Source organism: Mus musculus, chromosome 14, assembly GCF_000001635.26.
Source record: "Mus musculus strain C57BL/6J chromosome 14, GRCm38.p6 C57BL/6J".
Classification (NCBI taxonomy): domain Eukaryota; kingdom Metazoa; phylum Chordata; class Mammalia; order Rodentia; family Muridae; genus Mus; species Mus musculus.
In genome coordinates this window covers 75570274-75596022 of record NC_000080.6, presented here as the reverse complement: position 1 = coordinate 75596022, position 25749 = coordinate 75570274, and the positions used below count along the sequence as shown (strand labels likewise).

The window sequence follows — 25749 nt, the reverse complement described above, 5'->3', positions numbered from 1 at the left end:
ACAGCACAAGCCGTTGCTGTTCTATTCAGGAATTTTTCCCCTGTGCCAATATCTTCGAGGCTTTCCCCCACTTTCTCCTCTATAAGTTTCAATGTCTCTGGTTTTATGTGGAGTTCCTTGATCCACTTAGATTTGATCTTAGTACAAGGAGATAGGAATGGATCAATTCGCATTCTTCTATATGATAACCGCCAGTTGTGCCAGCACCATTTGTTGAAAATGCTGTCTTTTTTCCACTGGATGGTTATAGCTCCCTTGTCAAAGATCAAGTGACCATAGGTGTGTGGGTTCATTTCTGGGTCTTCAATTCTATTCCATTGGTCTACTTGTCTGTCAGTATACCAGTACCATGCAGTTTTTATCACAATTGCTCTGTAGTACAGCTTTAGGTCAGGCATGGTGATTCCACCAGAGGTTCTTTTAACATTGAGAAGAGTTTTTGCCATCCTAGGTTTTTTGTTATTCCAGATGAATTTGCAAATTGCCCTTTCTAATTCGTTGAAGAATTGAGTTGGAATTTTGATGGGGATTGCATTGAATCTGTAGATTGCTTTTGGCAAGATAGACATTTTTACTATATTGATCCTGCCAATCCATGAGCATGGGAGATCTTTCCATCTTCTAAGATCTTCTTTAATTTCTTTCTTCAGAGACTTGTTGTACTCACTGATAAGTGGATATTAGCCTAGAAACAGAATACCCAAGATATAAGATACAATTTGAGAAACACATGAAACTCAAGAAGAACGAAGATCAAAGTATGGACACTTTGCCCCTTCTTAGAATTGGGAACAATGGAAAGAGTTACAGAGACAAAGTTTGGAGCTGAGACAAAAGGATGGATCATCTAGAGACTGCCATACCGGGGATCCATCCCATAATCAGCCTCCAAACGCTGACACCATTGCATACACCAGCAAGATTTTGCTGAAAGGACCCTGATACAGCTGTCTCTTGTGAGGCTTTGCTGGGGCCTGGCAAACACATAAGTGGATGCTCACAGTTAGCTATTGGATGGAACACAGGGCCCCCAATGGAGGAGCTAGAGAAAGTACCCAAGGAACTAAAGGGAACTGCAACCCTATAGGTGGAACAACAATATGAACTAACCAGTACACCTGGAGCTCGTGCCTCTAGCTGCCTATGTATCAGAAGATGACCTAATCGGCCATCATTGGGAAGAGAGGCCCCTTGGTCTTGCAAACTTTATCTGCCTCAGTACAGGGGAACGCCAGGGCCAAGAAGTGGGAGTGGGTGGGTAGGAGAGTGGGGGGGGGTATGGGGGACTTTTGGCATAGCATTTGAAATGTAAATGAAGAAAATACCTAATTAAAAAAATCCTAAAAATCCTGGTGTGACTCCCTCTTGTCAGTATGACCTCCCTTGTAGGGCAGTGCTGACAAGGTGAACACAGGTGAACCCTGGGGCTCGAGGGCAGTCATCCTCACCTGATTGTCAAGTTCCAGGCCAATGTCTTAAAATACAAGAGGGATGACAGCTGAGGAATGACATCCAAGGTTGTCTTCTGGCCTCTGCATGCACCAGCACACAACACACATGCACACACACACACACACACACACACACACACACACACACCAGTTTTAAAAATGCCCTTGAAGTTTCTCTGTAGACGCTACATCTTTGGCAGTGAACCTGGCCTCTGACTTTTCTCTGGGTGGATCTTGTGCTTTTGTATATTTGAATTTTCTTATACCAAGATTTGCTTGTAGTTTGGGTATTGGAGACTCAAGTGACCAGTTTCAGGATCTCTGGATCTTCTGACCATGGGTCACCACTCTCTCCTACCCCAAGGGGCAAAATGACACAGAACTAAGATTCACATGGTAGCTCTCTAATGGCTCTGGAGATGATGGGTCTGACAGAACTAAAGATGGAAGGACTAGGTGTTGTAGCCTTAATGCAATGTCTACATGTGATATAAATTGTGTAATTAATTGTATTTTTCTATCAGAACAAGGCTTCTAAAACCCTTAGATTTCCTGACAGGCTCTCCTTTGGAGCACATATCAGCTTATGCTACCTAGTGGAATGATGGCTTTAGGAGGGTGGGGATAGTTGCCAGAGGAAACCATTTGGGGTTTAGAAGGTTGGAATTTTCAGCAAATGTCTACCTCCGGTGGAAGTAGGAAGGGATTGGTGTTTAGTTAAATGATCAAAGGCCAATGATTTCGTTAAATTTGCCCACATAATGATCTCCCACAACGTCCTGTAAGCAACAGAATTCAGACATTGGCGCTGAGGATGCTGGGAGGCAGGTGAGTGTAGAGAAGGCCTGAAGTTTATGACACTACCCTCCCATCCCATCCTCTGCTGCCACCTTAGGTCCCTACTGAGCTGCTTGCTTCTTAATAAAGTTGTGATCCTAACTAAAAGCATTTTCCTGAGTTCTGAGAGACAACTATGGAATTCAAGGGACAGGTCAGTGTAGCCCCTGATTCACAGCTGATCTGAGATCAAGTATAGGTGGCCTTGACTTGAGATTGGTCCCTCAGGTGAAAGCCATACTACAGGGCTGAACCCCTAACTTCTGGGACCTGCACAGTAATGCCATGTAGCTAGTGTCAGAGTGGAACTGAACTGAAGAGCCCCACAGTAGCAGCCAAACCCTCCCCAGGTCTGAAAAGTTACTGTTTCTCCCTTCCCAAGTAATGCAGTTGAAGTAGATGACAGCTCTGGAGGGAGGCTGGGGTGGGAGGGGTAGGGGTAGGGGTGGGGGTCAGGGTCGGGGTTCAAACCAGCCTGGCAGTGAGGCGTGAGCAGCAGCCAGGGGGTGACCAAATAAGTGTGACTGTTGGGGCCATTGTGTGTCACACTGACTCTGGCTAGCCACGTGGGCACAGCCAGCAGCAACCAATCCTTCCTGCTTACAGAAGACTGCTTCTCACCTGAGCTGCTTAGAGAAAAACCATGAGCTCTGAAAACCACCATATTGTTCTGTGATGTCACCTCTGGAATGTTCTGAGTGTTTTGGTGACCAGCTTTTGCATAAGACCTATACCTGGCATCTCACATTGGTATGGCTACTTTCTTGACATAGAAATAATAGTTTAAAGCCAGGAAGACCTGCAGCCCTCTCTGTTTCAGAGACTTTAAGTGGGGTTTTTATGTTAGTTAATTCCTCTATTGACTTCTGTTTCGGTGATCAGTAAGATTTCTTTCTGGTCAGGTACCATTCACACACACCTTTACATGGAGATTATTATAAGGTATATAATTAATTTGTAAGGAGGCATAAGTGTAGTAGTTATGTATTTTAGGTGAGCCACTGAGGCTCCGAGGCTGGGTGGAGAAGGAGAAATCTATTTTTTTTTCTTTTTCACAGCACTCGAGGCCAAATTTTACAAGAAAGAGAGATACCAGATCTGAGAGCCTAGAAATTCCAGTCAATGTGATTCTACCTCAGGTAGGGACAGTCACAGAAGGATGTAACTTACCAGTTCTAGCTACAATAACCCTGTTTCCAGACCTTATAGAGTGAACAAGGAAGTCAGCTGATCCAGTTCTTGTCACGTTGGGTTTTCCCTGGTTGTGTGGAGGAAGGATACATGGTCTCTCTGGACCTTAGGAGCCTCTGGCTTTCAATGAGGTAGGCTGGGTTAGATGATCAATCCACCCCCCCTTCAGTGCTAGGCTTTCAAGGTTTGATGATACTGTAAGAAAAACTCTAACTTTATCAAAGGAGACCCTTCATTATGTGCTGGTGTATAACTACTCTGGATATCTGTGGAGATCTAGAGTTGAGCTTGAACTAGAATTGAAATCTTGAAGAGCTGACACCCCAGCACGTGTCCCATTTACAGCTGCCTAAGGAATTAAGCCCTGCTATGGACTGAAGATAGGTACTAAGGGATGGACATTCAGTTGTTCTTTTAGAGACCAGTGAGTGGTTAAACCCCTTGCAGCTTGCATGCAACAATTTCTTTGGTGGGATGCCTTTGTTGATTTGACTGTTTCTTCTGCTGCTATGTCACAAAGGGGTGGCCTTGCTTTCTCCAGAGCCCCCCCCCCCCAAAGAGCTCACTGGAAGACCAGGGTCATGCAGCCAGAGGGGGTGAAATGTAGGATGGAGGGACCCAAGGCACAGGTAACTTATCTAAAATTTTATCCAGGGAGGTGTGTACAAAAGAGGGTGGTTCTCTCATTGGAGTTCTGTATGAGTGTAACTGTAACAAGCTCAGCAAACATAGTCAGGCAAGGAAAACAGCCTGGATACATGTTTTCCTTACAGCACACAGTGAGCAGCCACTTTCCTGTCTCCTTTAGCTCAGGAAAGCTGAGCCAGAATACTAGGGAACTATGTTCTGACCATCTTCTGGAAGAACAAAGGACCTTGCTAGGTCTGATTCTTAATATGTAAAACTGTGTGTGAGAATGGGTATGGTTCTTCTGGTTCTTTACCAGCCCAGATATTAGGGGCAGATGGGAGATGATAGCCTAGATGTGGGAGTGGGGAAGAGGTTGGGAATAGGATCTGAAAGTAGTTGTAATCTCCCTGTGTGGCCACATACCCGGCAAGAAGTAAGTTAAGAGAAGGAATGATTATTTTGGCCCTTGGTTCAGGGGATGAGTCTATGATGAATGGGAATCTATGGTGGGGCCAGTGCCTCACATCATGGCAGATCAACTTGTTTTATTCAGTCCAGGATCTGCCCCACTCCCACCCCCTTTTGATAAAGTCCACACAGATCTATACGAGGGTATGTGTTGTTAATGCCCTAGGTGTTTCTTAATCCAATGAAGCTGACACAAAGTTCTCATTATTGTCATAGGGTGGAAAGATTAGAAAGCTCCATCCATCTACCCTTGGCACAGATTTCCATCCCCAGCTCTCAGAATCAGCTTAGCAGTGGAGGAGAAAGGTGATTTGAGGAGACTTGGGTTGGTTCTGGTCCCTCTGACCTCCAGCCCCACTTCCTGGGCTTTAGGACCTGGTGCAGCTTCTTGGATTTTGGATGGTAAAAGATGTGGGATGAAGGGGTCACTGCTGACTGGAGATTTGTTTCTCATGACCAGATGTGGCCTTGAGGATGCCAGCCAGGTGTAGTCAACAGTCTTCAATAGGTCCAACTAAGCAGTCGACTGATGTTGAAAAGCAGGAAGAGATTTACTCAGTGCTGCAACACTTGAAGGAGGAACAAAGAGGTCTAATGATTCGTTCCCCAGGTCCGTCTTGGACATGAAGTTTGGGTTTCAATAGAGGGCCAGAGGTACTCATCACAAAGTAGCCTTGGTTGGGGTGTGGTCCAGCCCAGCATCACTATCTCAGCCGCAGGCTCTCCTGCAGCATGGTCTGACAAGTTATAAGGGCTGTGTGAAATCCTTTTCTGAGAGACAATCTTCCCCTCGCTCTTGATGGCATTGGCCTTCAGCCTTTACCTTCTCCAAACATAAGACTATTGGAGAAATATCTTGGGATCTATTGTTTCAATAATCTGATAGATAGAAGGAAAGACATAAGTATCATTTTTGGAATATATTCATGACCACCAGGATGGTTACAGGCCCACCTGCAATGGGGACACAAGCCAGGCAACCTGCCAGGATACTCTCGACTGGTCCTCCTGGGTTAGGAAGTAGTCATGGATAACTAGATGATGTAACCTGACTTACCTCCCAGGCCTGTGAGGAAGACCTCTCTGCTCACTCTACCTTCCCAAACAAGATAGTTGGGGGGGGTGAGGGGGGAGGACTCCTATGAGCAACAAGGTGAGGGAGGATATTGATGGAGTGCTCTTGGCATCATGTGGTGGCCACAGGGCCACACAAGTGTAAGGCAGAGATTTCACAGCTGTGGGAATTGGGAGGTTCTATAGTGAGGACAGAACTTCAATTTAATCCAGGTCAGTGCCCAGCCTATCATCCTGTTTACTGGGGTCAGGTGATGTCTTAGCTCTAATTGTTCTCTTGCTTCTAGAAGATAGTGTCTCCCCTTCCCTCCCCTGGATTGCTAACCCTCAAGCTTTGCGCCCCATGAGGCTTCGTTCTGAGTTGAGCTCATTCTATTTGGAAGAGAATTATAACAGTACCTCTGGCTCCCAGCTTCCAGCCCTGGTGGGTGGCTGGCATTCTCAATTACACCGTAAACGTTATGATTCACTAGTTGTCACCCTTAGGTTTTCTCGGATCTTATTGATTCCCCACTTTTTCCCTCCTCACACTGAACACGAGTGTTTTCACATCTATTTTCCTCTAGCACACCGACTTGCAAATGACAGTGTTATTTCCTGTCTGAGAAACTGATCTCCCAACTCCTCTCCCAGCTCCTCCTCTATAGAGACTCTCTCCCCTGTGAGCAATCTGTGAGTTTCATTAAGTCATCATTATTGCTAGGTCATCAATGAAAGATCTACATCTTGGTCACAATGACCTCTGATAATACTTCCTGGTGCCCACTCTATTTCCCCTTGCCTTTTTCCTCCTTCCCTTTTGTCAATGCCAACGGGAATAGTGCAAGGGCAAGATTTTAGCTTCTATCAAACGATGAGTTGACTTCATCTGACATTTTTTAGTCTCTTTGCTATTGGCATTAAAATCCTATCAAAACCAATCACATTTACCTTGTGGATTATCTTTTCATCTGTTAGCATTTATTAAAACAAACATTGTATTTAAGCATACCACTAGAGAGGTGAGTTATTTGTTTATTTTTTAATTGACAGTGGAACTCAGCTGTGAAGTTAGCACTGTGGTTTCTCCGTCTAGGACCCCGGTGCCCTTCAGTTTCATGTGCATTAAAAGTACCTCAGCTGGCTGAACATTCCCTTCCAGTCAACCCTCAATAGTGTTGGCAAAGCAGGTGCTTTAAAAGCTTGGTCAACCAGCTTGGACTTTCTGGGAGCATGCGCACATCTCTTCTGGGTGGTAGTAGCTACGTCTTACAAGTAGGGGAGAGAAGTTCAGTGCTGTTTCCTCCGTTTTCATTTACTGTAACAAAATGCCCAAGACCAGGCACTTCACAAAGCACAGAGGCTGGGTGTTTAAGAGCAAGGCACTATAGTAGCACCTGGTCATCTTTTGGCAGGCTCCTCCTTGTGTCAGAACACAGTGGAGGGCATCTCTGATGAGATACAGCAAGCAAAGCACAGAAAGCTCGCTTTATAACATGCTCCTGCAACGGCCCCTTGACCCATGAATGTGTCCGGCCATTCCCTCATGGTCCAATCCACCTTGTAAAGGTCTCACTTCTCAAACACCATTACCATGTGACTTTGGGGATTAAGTTCCCAGCAGATGAAATGTAGAGGACACATTCAAACCACAGCAGTGTCAGCTAAGTTTGGCTGCTCATTGTCCAGACCCATTCCCAAACTCTTTAGGTAGAAGGCCACCCCACCCCCATCTGGGCAGATTTCACACCAAGAGTTCCAGTCTTTAGAAATCATATAGCAGCAGTTAGAGTCTGGTTGTGTCTTTTCCCATTGCCTTCTGGTCCTTTTTTTTTTTTCCTAGTCGGCTACTCTGCTGCTTCTCAGGATCCCTGGGAACAGTATGGCACACACTTATTGGTGATTTAAAGCATCTTCATTAGAAAGGAAATATCAGGAGGGGCTCAGGAAGGAGTCCAATCCATAGGCAGGGTTTCAGGCATCTGCAAGGGCCTTGTTTGTACTCAGGGCTCTTCCTGGATCCTCAGCACCAACACATTGTTAGGTCACAGCTATGACTACCCTATTTGTTTCTTGCTTCTGAAGACAGTCTCTCCACCACCTCTCAAACACATAACGGAGATGTGTTGCACCTCCTAGCCACATGTCCCTCCCCTCCTACAACGTGGCTCCCATTCTGCCATGAAGGAGACAACTTTGTTCTTTTCACCTATTGGTCTCGATCACATGTCCCAAAAACCAAGAAGAGACTTCCCTTTGTTGGCTAAAACTCCTAGGCTCAGTAGACCCTCTCCACAATGTGTCAAGCACAGATAGACTTCTTGTCAGGACCTAGGACATCATATTCGTTCAGCCAATAGAAGGAATCTGGGAACATCACTGACCCAGGCTTAACTCCCCTACTGTGAAAGACAGGAGGGCTGTGAGCACTGGGTAAAGGGGGCTCAGGGTCTTGAATCTGTACGTACTTGCTCAGCTTTGTTGCTTGGATTTTGGCAGAGCGTTTTGTAAAGCAATATAGTCAGTATTTCATGGTGGTTTAGAACAGGAATTGTTGAATAGTGCCAGCAGGACTCTCTGGTCTTTGTGATGGCTTGTCTACTGCTTGTCCTCTTAGGAACCCAGGAAGTAGGCAGAGCAGCCATGTTTAGGCTCCTTTTAGAGGTGATGGAGAAACAAGAACTTGTCTGTAGGACTCAATCATGGGAGTTTTGAGATCAGAGCTCTTGGGGCTTGGGACCTCTGCTCTGGGTTCTAGGTTCAAGATGATGACATGGCTGTTGCCCTGGGTTTTATTTCTGTTACTATGATAAAATGCCCCCATACAAACAGCTTAGGGGAGAAAGGGCTTCTCTGATTTACAATTACAGGTCACAGCTTGTCACTGTGAGGACAGCAAGGCATGAATGTGAGACACCTAGTCACATCCAGAGTCAAGGGCAAAGGGAGACTAATTGCACACATACTTCTAATTTTTAGCTTGCTTTCTATACAGTACAAGACCCAAACCTAGGGTATAGGACTACCCAGGGTGGACTGGGTCTTCCTACATCCATCAATCCAATTAAGAAAATCCCTCACAGGTGTACCACAGGACAACTCAACCCAGACAATTCCTCACTGAGCTCCTCAGGATTCTGGGCTGTATCAAGTTGATGATTAAACCTGCCCATCGTGGATGCTTAGGATGCTGTGTGTGGGAGGCACCCTTTAAAGGAGTGGGGTTTGTTTGTTTGTTTTTTGATTTTTGGAGAGAGGAAAGGAGACTTCTCAGGGAACAGAACCCATGTATAAACACTAACTCTATCTATCTATCTATCTATCTATCTATCTATCTATCTATCTATAATCTATTTATCTAATCTATCTATCCATCCATCTATCTGTAATCTATTTATCTATCCTATCTATCTATCTATCTATCTATCTATCTATCTATCTATCTATCTATTTATCCATCCTATCTATCTATCTATCTATCTATCTATCATCTATAATCTATTTATCTATCTAATCTATCTATCCATCCATCTATCTATAATCTATTTATCTATCCTATCCTATCTATCTATCTATCTATCTATCTATCTATCTATCCTATCTATCTATCTATCTATCTATCTATCATCTATTTATCTATCCAATCTATCTATCTATCCATCTATCTATAATCTATTTATCTATCTTATCTATCTATCTATCTATCTATCTATCTATCCATTCATCCATCATCTATCTATATATCTATATATCTGTAGAATCTATCTACTTACTTATCTATATATATCATATACAGCTCATGATAATTTTACACACTACTTTATGTACTTGAGTCATCACATGAAGGCAAGTGTGGAATTTCTCACTTTTTTTTTTAATTAGGTATTTTCCTCGTTTACATTTTCAATGCTATCCCAAAGGTCCCCCAAACCCACCCCCCCCAATCCCCTACCCACCCACTGCCCCTTTTTGGCCCTGGTGTTCCCCTGTACTGGGGCATATAAAGTTTGCAAGTCCAATGGGCCTCTCTTTGCAGTGATGACCGACTAGGCCATCTTTTGATACATATGCAGCTAAAGACAAGAGCTCCCGGGTACTGGTTAGTTCATATTGTTGTTCCACCTATAGGGTTGCAGTTCCCTTTAGCTCCTCTAGCTCCTCCATAAGGGGCCGTGTGACCCATCCAATAGCTGACTGTGATCATCCACTTTTGTGTTTGCTAGGCCCCGGCATAGTCTCACAAGAGAGAGCTATATCTGGGTCCTTTCAGCAAAATCTTGCTAGTGTATGCAATGGTGTCAGCATTTGGAAGCTGATTATGGGATGGATCCCTGCATATGGCAATCATTAGATGTTCCATCCTTTCGTCACAGCTCCAAATTTTGTCTCTGTAACTCCTTCTATGGGTGTTTTGTTCCCATTTCTAAGAAAGGGTAGAGTGTCCACACTTTGGTCTTCGTTCTTCTTGAATTTTATGCGTTTGGCAAGTTGTATCTTATATCTTGGGTATCCTAAGTTTCTGGGCTAATATCCACTTATCAGTGAGTACATATTGTGCGAGTTCCTTTGTGATTGGGTTACTTCACTCAGGATGATGCCCTCCAGGTCCATCCATTTGCCTAGGAATTTCATAAATTCATTTTTTAATAGCTGAGTAGTATTCCATTGTGTAAATGTACCACATTTTCTGTATCCATTCCTCTGTTGAGGGGCATCTGGGTTCTTTCCAGCTTCTGGCTATTATAAATAAGGCTGCTATGAACATAGTGGAGCATGTGTTCTTCTTACCGGTTGGGACATCTTCTGGATATATGCCCAGGAGAGGTATTTCGGGATCCTCCGGTAGTACTATGTCCAATTTTCTGAGGAACTGCCAGACTGATTTCCAGAGTGGTTGTACAAGCTTGCAATCCCACCAACAATGGAGGAGTGTTCCCCTTTCTCCACATCCTCGCCAGCATCTGCTGTCACCTGAGTTTTTGATCTTAGCCATTCTGAAGTGGAATCTCAGTGTTGTTTTGATTTGCATTTCCCTGATGATTTCTCACTTTTTTGGATGCTTCAGAAAAACTTCAGATTTTGGAGCACTTTGGAAATGAAAAATCTTCTGATTAGGAATGTCAGGCTGAAATAGTATTTCATTTGCCGGCGTCGTGAGGATTAAATGAATTATACAGGTAAAATGCAGCCACGGAGCCAGCTGGCCATCCTGCCAACAACTGTAACATCAGCCCCAAGGAATCTGACACTTTCTTCAAGGTGGTGCAGTTTCCCCAAGTTAAAATTGTAGAAACTGGGATTCACACAACTTGCCCAGATTCACATAACTGATAAGTAGTTAAGAAAAGAAAGAAGAAGAAGAAAAAAGGTTGATTCTAAAATAAGTACCTTTCATTTCTGCCATGTGTTTGGATCTTATTATCTGTGTCTTTTCCTTTTTTGAGTTTTATGTTCCTACCTGCACTGTCTCTGAGGTAGCTGAGATTATAGGCCTGCACAGTATGTAGTTAATTATTTATAGATTTTATAGTTATGGATGTATAGGACTTTGACTATACCAGCATTAGTGCTCATAGAATATTTATGGTCTTTCTTGGATCTACAGAGATGTTTGTATATGGGTATACAGCCAAGAACTGGGGGTAAGGTGCCCCTTGTTTGAACGTCCATCCTGGAAAAGTGTCTTGTTTTCAGTTTATATGCCAGTATGATTTTGAATCTTTGTACTTCTTGTTGGCTTCACTGCTTACAGTGACATCTAAACATATGGCTAAAGACTCTTAATTACCACGGGTCCGTGTTGTGCCCCCACGGAGCAAGCTTGTTAGATAAGCTCTGCTCACGGTAGAGGATTCACACACTGTCAATCTGCATATCCATGAGGGCGTCTATAAACAGAAGCAGTGTCTTCTATTTTAGCAGTCCACGGAAATTTGATGACTCGAGCCTTATAGGAACCTGGCTCAGTTTTCCCCCCTAGGAACCATGGTTCAGTATTCATTAATTCAGAAGGATGCTACCCAGGATTACAAAGGCTGGTTATACGTCCTCATTAAGATCCCTGGAGGTCACGTGAAGGCATCTCTGGACCTCTTAGTTCACCAGCACTCTTTTCAACAGTTCCTCCGTTAACAGCTTCCCTGCTTTTCTCCCACAGAGGGGCACCGAGCCCTTCCTGAGGCTCCACAACCTGTACAGTACTCCTCGCTGCTCCAGGCAGGCTGCCTTACCTCGGATGAGCCGCAGGGTAGCCAGCCAGCACTCCTACCCACTCAACCGCTTCTCTTCTATGCCTTTTGACCCCATGGAGCGCCCCACCTCCCAGGCCGACCTGGAACTAGACTACAACCCTCCCCGGGTGCAGCTCAGCGATGAGATGTTTGTCTTCCAGGATGGGCGCTGGGTGAATGAGAGCTGCCGCCTACAACCACCTTACTTCTCTCCCCCCTCCTCCTTCCACCATAAGCTGCACCACAGGAGGCTGGCCAAGGAGTACCAGCTGCAGGAAGAGAACAAGTCTCTTCGGGATGAGAACCGGGCCCTACGGGATGAGAACAAGGCCCTCCGCAAGGAGAACAAGATCTTACAGGTCTTTTGGGAAGAGCACAAGGTCACTTTAGGCCACGAGGAGAGTCAGACCTCCTCATTGTTGCACAAGGACACAACCTCCCAGGAAGTGGTGAAGAGAGACAACACCACTTTGCCTGCCCAGCGTAGCAAAGAGAGCACCCTACAGCTCATTCGAGAGGAGAACCGGGCCCTGCAGCAGTTGCTGGAGCAGAGGCAGGCCTACTGGGCCCAGGCAGAAGAGAATGCAGCTTCCACTGAGGAAGGCAAGTCCACCTCCTCACCCAAGGAGGAGTCCCATAACTCAGGGCTTCTGCCAGATCAGAGCACAAACCACTCCTCCCCCTTTGAGGACCCCAAAGTGCCCCCCACAACACAGGAGGACTCGAAGACACTGCGTGCCCTGAGGGAGATGGTTAACAACTTGTCTGGGGCATCTGGGGAAGAGGATGGCAAAGTAGGCCCTAACCTACCTGACAGCGCTCAACCCCTGCAGCTGCTGAGAGAGATGAACCAGGCGCTGCAGGCCCTGCAGGAGGAGAACCGGCTGCTGCAGGAGGAGAACAGGGCTCTGCACATCTTGCGAGAGGAGCACCGCGTCTTCCAGGAGGAGAACAAGGCCCTGTGGGAGAACAATAAGTTGAAGCTGCAGCAGCGGCTGGTCATCGACACGGTGACTGAGGTCACAGCCCGGATGGAGATGCTTATCGAAGAGCTGTATGCCTTCATGCCAGCCAAGAACAACAAAGATCCCAAAAAGCCCAGCAGGGTCTGAGGCCTTGGCAGCAGACATAGACACCAAGACCAGACCAGAGAGAACCCTCAACCTTCCTTTGTCTTCCTTACTCTGCCCAGAAGCACGTGCCCGTGGGACAACGGAGAAAGGGCCATCCTACACCTGACACACAATAAAGACAGAGGAGGCTGGGGCCAGCCAACACCAGCGTGGAATTATGGCTTCTTCTCCCCCTTCCTTCTTACTCTTTAACGTCTTACTGCCTCCCCTTCTGTTCCTTTGCCTTGCCTCTCTCGTCTTTATCAACCATCTCCTTATCTGGTTCCCTGTCCTTATTTTTCAACCCCTGTACCTTTTCTCCCCTTCTATAGCCTTAGCAGGGTATGATGGTGCATTTTTGCACTCTCTCGGGGCTCAGGAAGCTGAGGCAAGAGGATTGTGAACTTAAGGTTCACCTAGGCTACATAGTAAAAAAAAAAAAGGCTTTATAAAATGCAAGGGGTTGGGAAATGGGCCACAGGACTCGGCACGACAGACGGACTTTTTAGAGTGAAATTGAGCCGAAAGTCAGAGTTCCTGCAGACCTCTGCCATAGTCATCAATATCCCCTACCAAAATCTATAAAAATTGATGAGTCCACATGGACTCATTAGCACACAAAGTCCCTAGTTAGGATCCTCTGGCTACATTCCTTAGACAATGAGCCTGGCCTGTCTTTGTATGTTGATTGTGACACTTAGGGTCCTTAGAACCCTGTGTGATGGGCACTATCATCTCTAACAGACAGGGGAACAGGAATTCCAAGCCATTTACTGATTGACAGGTAGAAAAGGCCAGATGGGGACGTTAAGGACAGTCTGACCAGGTTAGGCTCTTTCCATGAGGTTCAACTGCCAGCTTCCCAGTCTCTAAAAGCTAAAAGTAGTTTTGGTATCTGTTGTCCAGATTTAAGAACTGGACAAGGCTTACCCCAAAAGCAGCATCAGAAATCCCAGAGGAGCAGTTTAGTCTCATCTGTTAGTGGCATGCCTGTTCTGCGCACAGGGTAGACAGTGACGGATGTACAGGAGGACACACAGGGTAGACAGTGACGGATGTACAGGAGGACACACAGGGTAGACAGTGATGGATGTACAGGAGGAGGCTGACAATTTGTTTTACCTATGTCACCAGAATCTGAAAAATGGAACTGGTTGTTGATGGGCCTCTGGGCCTTAGTAGTTTTTCCTCCTCTATTTGTTAAATTAATTTATCATTCAAGGTATCATAAAATATCACACCTGTTTAAGTCAGTATAATAACCCCAGGGTGTAGGGGGGGCTTACTTTCGTCTTTTGATGAAACCAAATTGATTGTGTTCTTCTAGACAACAGGAAGACAAAAGGCACACTCCCTTAAGGTTTGTGTTTCCAGGATTTAGCTTGGATTAATCTCTATAACAGCAGTTAGTTGTCTCATGAGCTGAGAGTGCTCAGAGAACTTAATACTATTTAGCCATGTCAACGTTCTCTGTGGGTCAGAATCTAAATGGATGAAAAAAAAATGAGTCAGAGAAGCCATAGGATGCCATTTTTATGGAGTGGGGGAGATTTATTTTAGAACATGGCTTCATCGTACAGTGCAGTATAATCTGTCAACAATTGCTAGCACTCTGGTGGGATCTAGATTCTGCTGGAACAGTGTGAGTGCTCACGTTTATAGGAAGGTTTCCCCTAGACATCCCAGCTCTAGATCCGCCTCTAGTCTAATGTTAGGCTCTTATCAGATAGTTGGAGCTTTCTCTTTTCAACGTAGATCTTAGAGCTGAGCCCCAAAGGTTTGCATTTAGAGAGTGAAACATTCCACATTTCCTGGTGTTGCCCTCTTAATTAAGGTCGGAGTCGACCGTTGTCCGTATGGCCATCTGGAACTCGGGCTATGTGGTGCATCCCCTTCATTAGCAGGGCTTCCTCTTCTCTGATCCTGTCTGGGGACTTCAACACCCTCCTGCCCCCAGACATCTCTACCTGGAGAATGTCATGTATCCTTAGTTAGATTACAGATTCAACATCCTTTCCCCCAATAAGAACCCGTTCAGCCAGCACCTAAGATTCCTGCAATGCTTCCCTATGCTAATGAGGCAACACAGTACTGTAAGCCTTCAGCCCATCCTGGATAGTCTGACCTCCATCCCCCAAATTAAATAAGCCTTGAATCACCCCAAGTAAAGTTGATCTGCCTTCCTGAAACTGGTCCGGGTGTTGCCATTTACCATACAAGCTCATAGGGCTTCCTCCCCGACTCTACCCCCCATCCATCTTCTCTGCTCCATTTTCCCTCATGGACGGATGTTGGCTGACAATCCCCGGGGGCAGAGAGGGTCACATTGGTCTATCACTTGGCCATTGGCTTGTCTTGTTTTTCTGGGTTGCTACAGTCAACTACTATTCTTTGCCTTGGCTGGATCCTCTCCATAGGATTAGCTAGCTAAAAGTTGAAGGTCAGCATCAATAGAGAGAGAGAACACAGTCTGAAATAGCTAAGTAACAAACTGCAGCTCCAGGATTCATGGGAGACGGGGAGAGACTGATGGGATAAATGTCTGATGGAAGAAGCTGGGTGACCTCTAAGCCCTTCTCAGTGAACAGTTTATTGCCTTCAGCTTTGAGTTTCTGACTCATCATTCGGGAAGGGACTTAACTACGAAGCAGAGTCATTTCACGCATTGCTGAGAGTTGCTGTGGAGATGGGTTTTCTTCACATTCAAAATTTGGAGCCTCTCAATCTGTCGCTGTGTTTTACAGTGAGCTGAAAGTTTGTACTTGTAGCTTACTGACACTCCATGCGCATGCAAGTCCTTGTCCAGTCTGAACTCTAACCAGTTCCTTTCCCATTCGGTCACTCAAAATCCTTTGCAACCAGGAACCAAGTTAGGGGCAGGTGGCATCATTCTTTGTGCTGTCAAGACAAGTGTTGGTTTAACTTATGCTGCTTCCCCTGTAAGCCTGTCTTTACTTGCAGACAGCTCAGTCCATTTGGAAATTCTTCCCTTAGGAGCATGATGTCCAAATCATGTGTTAAGAAAGGCATCACTTGCTACCCAGGGACTGTCTCCTGAGCTGCAAGAGAGCTTCGTGGTGATCAGTTACATTCTAGGGGTCTGTTTGGGTAGTTCTCACCTTTACCATCTCTTCTTCTCATTCATACAGTTAACCTGATAACCATCTCTCCTAAGTATTTATAGACAGCCTTAGAACCCTTCCACTTATCTATGTGCACTGGTCAAATCCAGTTCTGACCAATGTAGTCTGCTGGGTGACAGCTGTTGCTGGACTCAAATCATCCCCGTGGAGGTGTGGGCTACCCCCACCCCACCCCCAATGTTCTGGGTACACACACACACACACACACACACACACACACGGCCTTATATTTTAATATGCCTTAAACAGCTCAATGGTTGAGCCACTTCCAAACATCCACGTGGCTTAACACACTCCCCTCTGACATTCCTGAGTTATTACTAAAACCTATATTCCATCTTGGCTTCCCCAGACCCAGACCTGTAGCCCTCTCAGGTTGTGTTCCCTAGCTCTTACGTGATGGCTGTTTTCTCTGTCTGGCGCATCTCAGAGGGCTTCTACTCTGTTCCTACTTACTTCCAAGTAAGGAATTGGGCCAGAGCAAGAGGAAAGGTTAGAATCCTGTGCCCCATGGATAGTGGCCTTTTAGGTTATTAGTATAGTGGGAACTTTGGTTTGTGCATGCTCTATCTCAGCTCGACTTCAGTGGCAGCAGTGTTTTCTATTTTCTTCTCTGACAACTGGTTTCTCTCCTATTCTAATCCTCATAACGACTTCCTCATCTGCAAAGTGAAGACAACGTTATAGCCCTCTCATATCGGTTACTTATACCGTAATCTATTCTGAACTGGGCACCTTGCCATACCCATCCAGTTAGCTTTCAGGTCTGGAGTTTGGCAAGTCAGACTGAGTTTACTCTGGAAGCTGTAGTCTTAGCTGGGTTCCCTAATGTCCGAAATCAGCAGGTAGGGCACTAGTTGGCTCATTCTAGAACCTGGCTGACTGTTGGGGAATACCTGGTTGTTTCTCATATGTTCTCTCTTCCTCCAGCAGCTTACTCCAGGCATAGGCAAAAGAGACAACAGCTTGTAAGCACCCCCAAAACCTAGGCTTAAAATGGGTCTCTACCAGTGACCACATTTTTACAGGCAAGAGAAGTCAAGAAGTCAGCTGAAATGGAAGAGATATAAACTACAGTCTACATCTGGAGGGCAGGAGCTGTAAAGTACACACAGTGGCACCATTGACTTGGATGTGTGGCTCCAACATGCTACCTTTCTGGTTGTTGAGAGTCTGTCATACCGGGTTGTCACACAGAAAACTAAATTAGCTGCCTCCTCCCCTCCCCTCCTCTTTCTTCCTCGAAATGTGTCTCTGCGATCGCAGGCTCTGTCATTTATAGGACTTTAAGGAAGAAGAAAGGAATATTTCAAGTGCCCCCAGGGAGCTTTATTTGCTTGTCTGGATTAGGAAGTCTTTAATTTTTTTTTTAAGGTCAATGGACTGATGAATGGGGAAAGATTTTAATCTTTAGACAGAATAGATTTCTGTCTTCATTCAATATGAGTCAGAACCCAGGCAATTGCCCTACAGTCTGTTTCTTCCTTTATTTCCTATGACCATGCAACCATCAAATCTGGCCACTTCTACTTCCCCTGTATCCTTTGTGTCTGTAAGAGACAGGGTTTCCTGTGAGCCCCAGCAAAACATCATTGGACATAACTCACTCTCCAAAGAACCCAGAAGTTTCCACTTGACCATGGGGAGCAGGCCAGTAAGCAACATTCCTTTAGGTCTTCTGCCTCAGTTCCTGAACTGACTTTACCTTAGTGAGTGAGCGTTTCCTGAAAGTACCAGATGAAATAGACCCTTTCCTCTATAAGTTACTTTTGGTCATTGTCTGTACCATAGGAATAGAAAGCCCTAACTAAGACTCCAGGTAAGCACCCTATAAAGTCACCCCCTCCCTGACCCCTCCCTGCTTCCCGAATGTGTGCTTTTCTCTTTCTCTGTCAGATCACTGATCCAGTTAGGGCCTCATCTACTCCTGCCTGTATGATGATGGTCAAATCCTGTTAATCTTTTTTTTTTTTTTTTTTTTTTTTTTTACCCCTGTTCCAGGTGAGCAATTTAAAATGCAGTCCTGGCTATGCCCCAACCTTTCTTTGGTGACTTTAATAGCTCGTTATTTCTTTTAGTGAGCTTTCTCACTAGTACATCGGGTTCAATTACAGTGTAGGCATATTGATTTCTTTAGCTCAAAGAGCGGCCATGCTGTGAGCAGTCTCACTGATTCATTCCTGCCCTCCCTACCCGCCCCCCCCACTTCACATGGGCATCATTTATTACAGGCACCGTGATGCGGGAAAGATGAATAGAAGAGAACCCAAAATGCTCAGACCACTCTCTTCTTACCAGGCCCTTCATTTGCTGTCTTGCCTCATGCAGCACAAATACAGCCCTGGATACCATTCTCCACCCTTGTAGTTCTCTGCATCTAAAATGTTCTTTGGGCTTGTTTATGTGTTTGGATTCTTAATTACCTTTCAAAACTCCATTGGGAATCATTTATTTCAGAGAACTAGCCTAGAAGCTCAAGGTCAGGCTAAGGATGACTGGTTTGTTCTTTCCCCTCTTCTCTGGGAGTAGAGCAAGAGATTAGGGGTAAGGTTAGGGGTTAGGGTCAGTGTTAAGGTTTAGAGGGTAGGGGTTAGATTTAGGGTTAGGTCCTGTCACCTTGGCCCTCACTATAGAACTAAGAAGCAGTCTTTTGTGTGTCTCTCTCTCCTTCAAGCCTAAGAGTTCCTTGAAGACAAACCTAGTTATCTTCTACCCAATACTATGCTAAGCCCATGCAGGATACTCATTAAATTAGGAACATTTGGAGGTCGGGTACGATGTTCACTTGTGTGTTGGCAGAGCTAAAAACTCGAGGCTCTGTCCTACCGTCTCATTTAAATTTCATCAGTTAAATTGATAAGATTTTAAGTTCCGTGCATCAAAACACTGAAGTGAGTGTCATGAAGAAGAGAGATTGGAAACGTTCTCTACTTCTCAGCCATCCTCAGTGTTTTGAACAGCAGCGGATGTGAAGAGGCATGGTCCCCCAGTCAGAGAGACAGGCAAGTGCAGATTGCAGGGGTAGAATGGGTGCTCATACCGGGGTGCCTCTCTCTCTCCCCTCATATCCTTGAGAACATTGTTTTAGCTGTTAGAATCTGTAGACTATTAGTTGGTAGCAAATACCCATCTCTAAGATCATGTGTGTACAACGAGGCTGGTACAGAATCAATTATTAGAAAACAAGTCTATTGGTTGTAACATACAACAGTCAATTTATGAAAACTTCACATTTTGTTATTGGATACCCCACTCCCACACCATCCCCATGTACAGAAAGCTGGAGAACATGGCACTTTTAGAAATCTAATTTGTGGGCGAATGGAGTGCGGTGAGGTCATTCCGGTGGGCGTGGGGGGAAGGGAGGGGTTGCCAGGCATCTCTGAACAAGAACGCTGGTGGACCAGTCCCAGACACTCATCTCCCCGGCCCTGCGCTGCCAGCGAGCCCCCGAATACCTGGTGATGGTTTTGTACTGGACTGTGCTAATCAGTCACCATCACAGTTTGGGAATTATGTTTATTGAAAGAGAAGATTTTTGGAGACTGGAGTCTGAGGGTTGGCTCTGGAATACTTCACCTGTAGAATGAGATCCCGTTGTTCTTCATGCACACCCCATTCCACCCTCGAAGTCTTAGGTCACTTCCATTGCCCGGGAAGCTGAAGTTTGTCCCTTGCTTAGCTCTGGGTCAGATCCGGTCACCATGGCCTCTTTGGATCTTGTGCTGAATTCATGTGCTTCCCATGCTTAGTGTATAATAAGTTCGTGTGTTCTTCTTCCCTAATGCATTTATCACCACCCAGACTCAAGAGGAAAAAGTGAATATAAAATTACCCTACTTTACACCGGTTCCTCTTGGATAACCCAATAAATGTTTTGAATCTTAAAAAAGTAAAAGTAAAAAGTATCACCATAAATAAAACAGAAATCTAATTTGTTGGAGTTCAATGACTACAGAAGCCTTTACCCAGGATGCTGAGCTTGGAGAGGTACTCAGAGACATCCTACATCAGTGCCCTAAACACCACACCAGCAACATTATCACTTCATCCCCACTGAGGAAGGAACGTGGGTACATTCAGGTACTGGAGTGAAAAGATGCTGGAACAACTGTGTGGGTGATTTTCTGACTAAGTGGTTTCTGGTAGAGAAGAATAATTTCTACAGGATGTACAAAACACAGCATGGTGAGGTAGAGCCAGAAAGTGTCTGTGTACTGTCTGTGTCTTAGGATTTTAACTGCTGTGAACAGACACCGTGACCAAGGCAACTTTTGTAAGGACAACATTTACTTGGGGCCTGGGGCTGGCTTACAGGTTCAGAGGTTCAGTTGATTATCATTAAGGCAGGAACATGGCAGCATCCAGGCAGGCATGGTTCAGGAGGAGCTGAGAGTTCTACATTTTCATCTGAAGGATGCTGGGAGAAGACTGACTTCCAGGCAGCTAGGATGAGGGTCTTAAAGCCCACACCCACAGTGGCATACCTACTCCAACAGGGCCACACTTTCTAATATTGCCACTCCCTGGGCTGAGTATATACAAACCATCACAGTCTGCTAGGTACTACCATTCTTACAACGAGTATTGAGTCATCCACTGACGAAGAGCCAGAGGAGCAGGAGTTACAGATACTGGGAATCTGCCATCTGCAAGCTGGAGAATCAAGAAAAATGGCTGTATGTCCTGGCTAGGGTTTCTCTTGCAATGAAAAGACACCATGACCACAGCAACTCTTAAAAAGGAAAACATTTAATTGGGGCTGGCTTACAGGTTCAGAGCTTCCATCCATTATCATCATGGTGGGAAGCATGGTAGTGTCCAGGCAGACATGGTGCTGGAGAAGGAGCTGAGAGTTCTACATCTGGGTCAGCAGGCAGAGGGAAGGAGAGAGAGAGAGAGAGAGAGAGAGAGAGAGAGAGAGAGAGAGAGAGAGAGAGAGAGAGAGACATTGGACCTGACTTGAACGTTGAAACCTCAAGCCCACCCCTAATGACATACTTCTTCCAACAGGCCACATCAATCCAACAAGGCCACGTGCCCTGATCCTTTCAAATAATGCCACTCCTTTGAGCGTGTGTGTGTGTGGGGGGGGGGATTTCATTCAAACCCCCACACCATATAATACACTTTCTGTTTGAAGGCCTGAGAAGTGGCCAAGAGGAAGAGAGAGACAGGAAAAAAAAATACATGTCCAAGCTCAGTCAGAAGATAGTCACCCTCCTCTACCTCTGGATTCTGCTCTGTCTGCCCTGTGAAGACTGGATAGCACTTGTTTAGGCTGATCTCTTATAGGCACACCAAGAAGAATGTTTTACCAGCTCCTGAAAATTCCATGACCCAGTCAATTTGACATATAAAATTAACAATCACACAGTATAGTGTAGGGGATGATAGAACCATTATGACTTAGCTCATTTGTCTGATTTCAGGACTCCAGCGATTTGCTGATATTCCAACTAATTATTCTCCATTATTAATGAACATCCATACACGAAATGGATCAAAACCCTGATATGCTGCAATGAAGCAGGGAAGGGGAGGATGGAGGGTGTCTTAGTCAGGGTTTTACTGATGTGAACAGACACCAAGACCAAGGCAACTCTCATAAAGACAACATTTTAATTGGGGCTGGCTTACAGGTTCAGAGGTTCAGTCCATTATCATCAAGGTGGGATCATGGCAGCATTCAGATAGGCATGGTGCAGGAGGAGCTGAGAGTTCTACATCTCCATCTGAAGGCTGCTAGGAGAATATTGACTCCAGGCAGCTAGGACAAGGGTCTTAAAGTCCATGCCCACAATGACACACTTACTCCAGCAGGACTGCACCTCTTAATAGTGCCACTCCCAGGACTAAGCATATACAAACCATCACAGCAGGAAATGGTAAAATAAAATTAGATGTGATAAAAGAAAAGAAAAAACTGTGGGAAGAATCCTTCTAAACCTTACAGCAATCCTAAATATTACCCAACATATTAAATTTCTTTTTCTCTATGAATGTGTGCCAGGGGGAGACTGCCCAGTGACCTTAGCTGACATCTTTCAATACAGAAATGGTTTTGTTGGTAAGTATGCACATACTTATCTATCATTCCTTATACAGAGCTAGGATACAACTCAACTATCTATCCATATACATTTATGTAGTACATATACACATATATTTACATGAGAAAAACGAAAATATTGTCTTTGGACTATCCAAAAGAGAGAGAGAGAAAACAATCTGCTTAAAGTATACTTCATGGCAAAGGCATGCAATGAGATGCGTGCCAGGGAGTCTGCGCTTATGTAATTAGTCATTTACCATGCCTTTACCATGTCCAGGATTTATGTGTATTGACAAGAGGTTTACATTCTAATAGGACAGATAGCGATAGACAAGTAGGTGCATGAGCAAAATGACCTCAGGTAAGTCACAGGAAGAGGGAATGATCTGTGAGAGAGCCAGCAGCAAGTGTGTCAGCATCATCAGGAGGGGACTCTAAGGCTTGTTAGTTAAGACGTGAGATGCTGTCATGATCTGTTCAGGTGGCTATGAAGAATAATTCAGACCGATAGCTTGTAAATGACACAAACTCTTGCTCAATGTTCTGGAGGCTGGGAAGCCTACTAGATACCAGCAGACTCATTATCCAGGGAAGCTTAGCTTTCTGCTTTGAAGATGATAACTTCCTATTGCACCATCTGGTACCAGAAGGGACAAGGCTTCCTTCAACCTCTTTTAAAAAGGGAATGAATCACTTAATCATGACTAAGACTTGTGTGTGTGTGTGTGTGTGTGTGTGTGTGTGTGTGTGTGTGTGTGTGTGTAGAGTGTGACTGTTGCTTCCATTTGCAGAGATCTCTGGTATCCTTCTCAATCACACTCTACCTTATTTTTTGACTGAGTCTTTCAATGAAGTGCAGGCTCATTAATTTGGTAGAATGGCTGGCCAGCAAGCCCCGGGGATCTTTCTGTCTCCATTTCCCTAGCCCTGGCTGGGATTACAGGCATGCACTTCTGTGCCCAGCTTTTTATGTGAGGACTGGGGTCCAAACTCAGGTTCTCATGATTGCATGGCAAGTGCATTGTCAACTGAGCCATCCTTCAGCCCCTGGCTCCTTAATGCTATCACACTGGTATTGGAGTCCAGTATGTGAATTGGGGGTACCCACTCAGACCAGTGCCGCTGCCCAATTCTGTGTTTTCTTCGGGATTGATAAATGTGACAAGAGAAAGAGACGGCAATGTGCTCTGTTCTCCCAAGGTCTCCAGCTTTTAGTAGCGTGTGCCCATGGCTTTGAAAGAGCTTCCCAGTTCTCCCTCCCATCCACTGGGATGGAAAGACCAGAGAGAGCTAGAGTGGGGTGTGGCATCTTTCTTATTAGCCTTTGCTAAAACTCCCAGCAGGCTATGGTTTAATAAAACCATTTCTTTGGATGAATAATAGAATGGCTGGATATGATGGCCCTCATCTGTAGTCCTAGCACTAAGGATGCTAAGCAGTACAATCATGAGTGTGCAGGTATTCTGAGCTACATAGTGGGCTATGGACCAGCTGGGGCTATATTGTAAGACTCTTGCGTTTAAAAACCTGACAAAGTAACAACAGCATCAACACCAACAAAATACTATCATATTTCAAAATGGTCCAGTGCCAGGGGCTTTTCTCTGTGTGAGCCTGGACAGGTTTTTGAAGATAAAACTTCAACAGCATGAAGATAGGATGTGCTTATGACTGCTCCCCCCCCACCCCGAAACTTTTTTCTGTTTTAAAGATTGGGTTATTTTTAATTTTATATGATTATCTGGTGCCTGTGGAAGTCAAATGAGGGCAATGGATTCCCTGGAACTGGAGTTCTGAGTTGCCACGTATGTGCTGGAACCACACCCTGGTTCTTTGCAAGAGCAGCAGGCACTCTCAGTCACTGAGCCATCTCTCTCACCCTGAGCCCCCATCCACTTCCCAGAGGTTTTCAAGTCTCAGAAGTGTCTAACAAAGTCCCAGTGATTCATCAGGTATGATCTAGATTTTTGTCTGGAGCCTTCAGATTCTGAGGACGTTTTGGTTTGGTGCTTTGTGACTTTGCTCTGTCTCCCTTTGGTTTCTGATGCAGAGGTTTTCTATGACCGGGTGACTTCAACTTTGTGAATCTAAAAAGGATAGTTGATTTTCAGGTTTAAAGCCCACCTCCCATGAGAAGAGAAATGACTTCTGAGAACTTTACATATTGAATTTGAAACTAGAAGTAGAATCCCTCTGGGCTCCTATGTGACATTTGTCTGAGGTATGAATGAAGAGAAAGAGTTGTCATACAAAGAGTATGGGAGAGTTTTCCAGGCAGGAAAATAGTACATTCAAAGGCCCTGGGGTAGCTGGAGCTGAGTGTTAAGAAGGTAAGAGGACATGGGCTGCAAACCAGGACATATACATCCATAGGCTAGAGGTTGGAGGGCCAGCAGGGCCCACGGGAGTGGAAAGCCTTACACTCTAAATGGGAACTGCTTACTCCTCTTGGGATTGTAAATGACAAAGATCCAGTGGCAAGCTCCTCATCTCTACACAGTGTCACAGAGATAGAAACAGTATGGTAGTGAGTCCCATGTTCTTTCTCTGTGTCTCCTATCTCCAATTCAGATGATACAGACAACAGAAGGGTGGAGCACATTAGTGTTTGCTGATATGATTCATCTAGTACATGGACTTGTGCAGAAACTCTCATTCCGGAGTGATAGTATTACTTGTAATCTTGACTGACTCTGGAATTGGCTGGGAGATTGGCCTCTGGCATGCCTGTGGGAGATTATCTAGATTGTGTTCATTTTGGTAAGAAGGCTCACCTTGCTGTGGGTTGAGTCCCTGGCTGGGAGTCTGGGCTGTGTAAGTAGAGACAAAGCAGAGAAGTAGCATGCTCCCCTTCTTCTCTATCTGGAACGCAGCTGTGCTGAGACAAGGTGTTTCATGCCTCTGCCACCTTGGCCTCCGTGCGATGGACTGCTCTCTTGAACTGTGAGGCAGAGTGAACCTTTCTCCCTTAAGCTTCTCTTGTCTGAGTATTTAATCACAGCAACAGGAGAAGAAACTAAGACACCAAAGAAGGCAAATTATGTGCTCTGTCATGACCATCTGTGATGGTCCTGAGCTGAACCCCTGAAGGCCAGGCCCCGAACCTCACCTGCTCACTATTTTACAGATGCCACAAGCACACTGTGGCCCGGGCTCCTCCTAGCAAACACTGGTGGCTGTCAAGATAGTTTTCCCTGCTCTGTGGGCCTGCTGGATGGAAAGAGATGAAATAAGACATGGAGATAGGGTCAACTGTGAATTGTGTCCACAGCTATACATATATATATATATATATATATATATATATATATATATATATATATATATAGTGTGTATGTATATATGTATACATATACATACACACACATATATACCTACACATACACACGTATATGTGTGTGCATACACACACACACACACACACACACACACACACACACAAACACACAGACATGTATATGAGAAAGCTGCTGTGTTAACTACTGGGTTTTGCTTTCATTCTGAAGAAAGCCTTAACAGCATGCAGGGCTCTGGTGACCCATGTTGCTCCTGCCTACTATTTCAGCTGAACAGTTCTGA

At 45.1% G+C, this 25749-nt stretch overlaps 1 protein-coding gene across 11 annotated transcripts; it reads left to right on the top strand.

The window, feature by feature from the left end:
* Nucleotides 1-2845: 2845 nt before the first annotated feature.
* Cby2 (chibby family member 2) lies at nt 2846-13189 on the top strand. 11 transcript variants are annotated; one of them, XM_030247978.1, is made up of 5 exons: nt 2846-3038; nt 3347-3610; nt 4794-4883; nt 5038-5187; nt 11788-13141. In XM_030247978.1, the coding sequence occupies exon 5, from the start codon at nt 11866-11868 to the stop codon at nt 12970-12972; it is 1107 nt and encodes a 368-aa protein (XP_030103838.1). In that variant the 5' UTR covers nt 2846-3038; nt 3347-3610; nt 4794-4883; nt 5038-5187; nt 11788-11865; the 3' UTR covers nt 12973-13141. The 11 variants fall into 11 exon arrangements, with proteins under 11 accessions (XP_030103838.1, XP_030103837.1, XP_011243469.1 ...); XM_030247977.1 differs by lacking the exon at nt 4794-4883 and having other exon boundaries at nt 3347-3427; XM_011245167.1 differs by lacking the exon at nt 4794-4883.
* Nucleotides 13190-25749: the final 12560 nt, after the last annotated feature.

Coding starts and splice junctions, on each gene's coding strand:
- Cby2 (NM_001164139.1), top strand. CDS start 2,964: ATGTCACCTCTGGAATGTTCTGAGTGTTTTGGTGACCAGCTTTTGCAT. Junction 3,039..3,346: donor ATACCTGGCATCTCACATTG/GTATGGCTACTT, acceptor TCTTTTTCACAG/CACTCGAGGCCAAATTTTAC. Junction 3,428..11,787: donor TCAATGTGATTCTACCTCAG/GTAGGGACAGTC, acceptor TTTCTCCCACAG/AGGGGCACCGAGCCCTTCCT.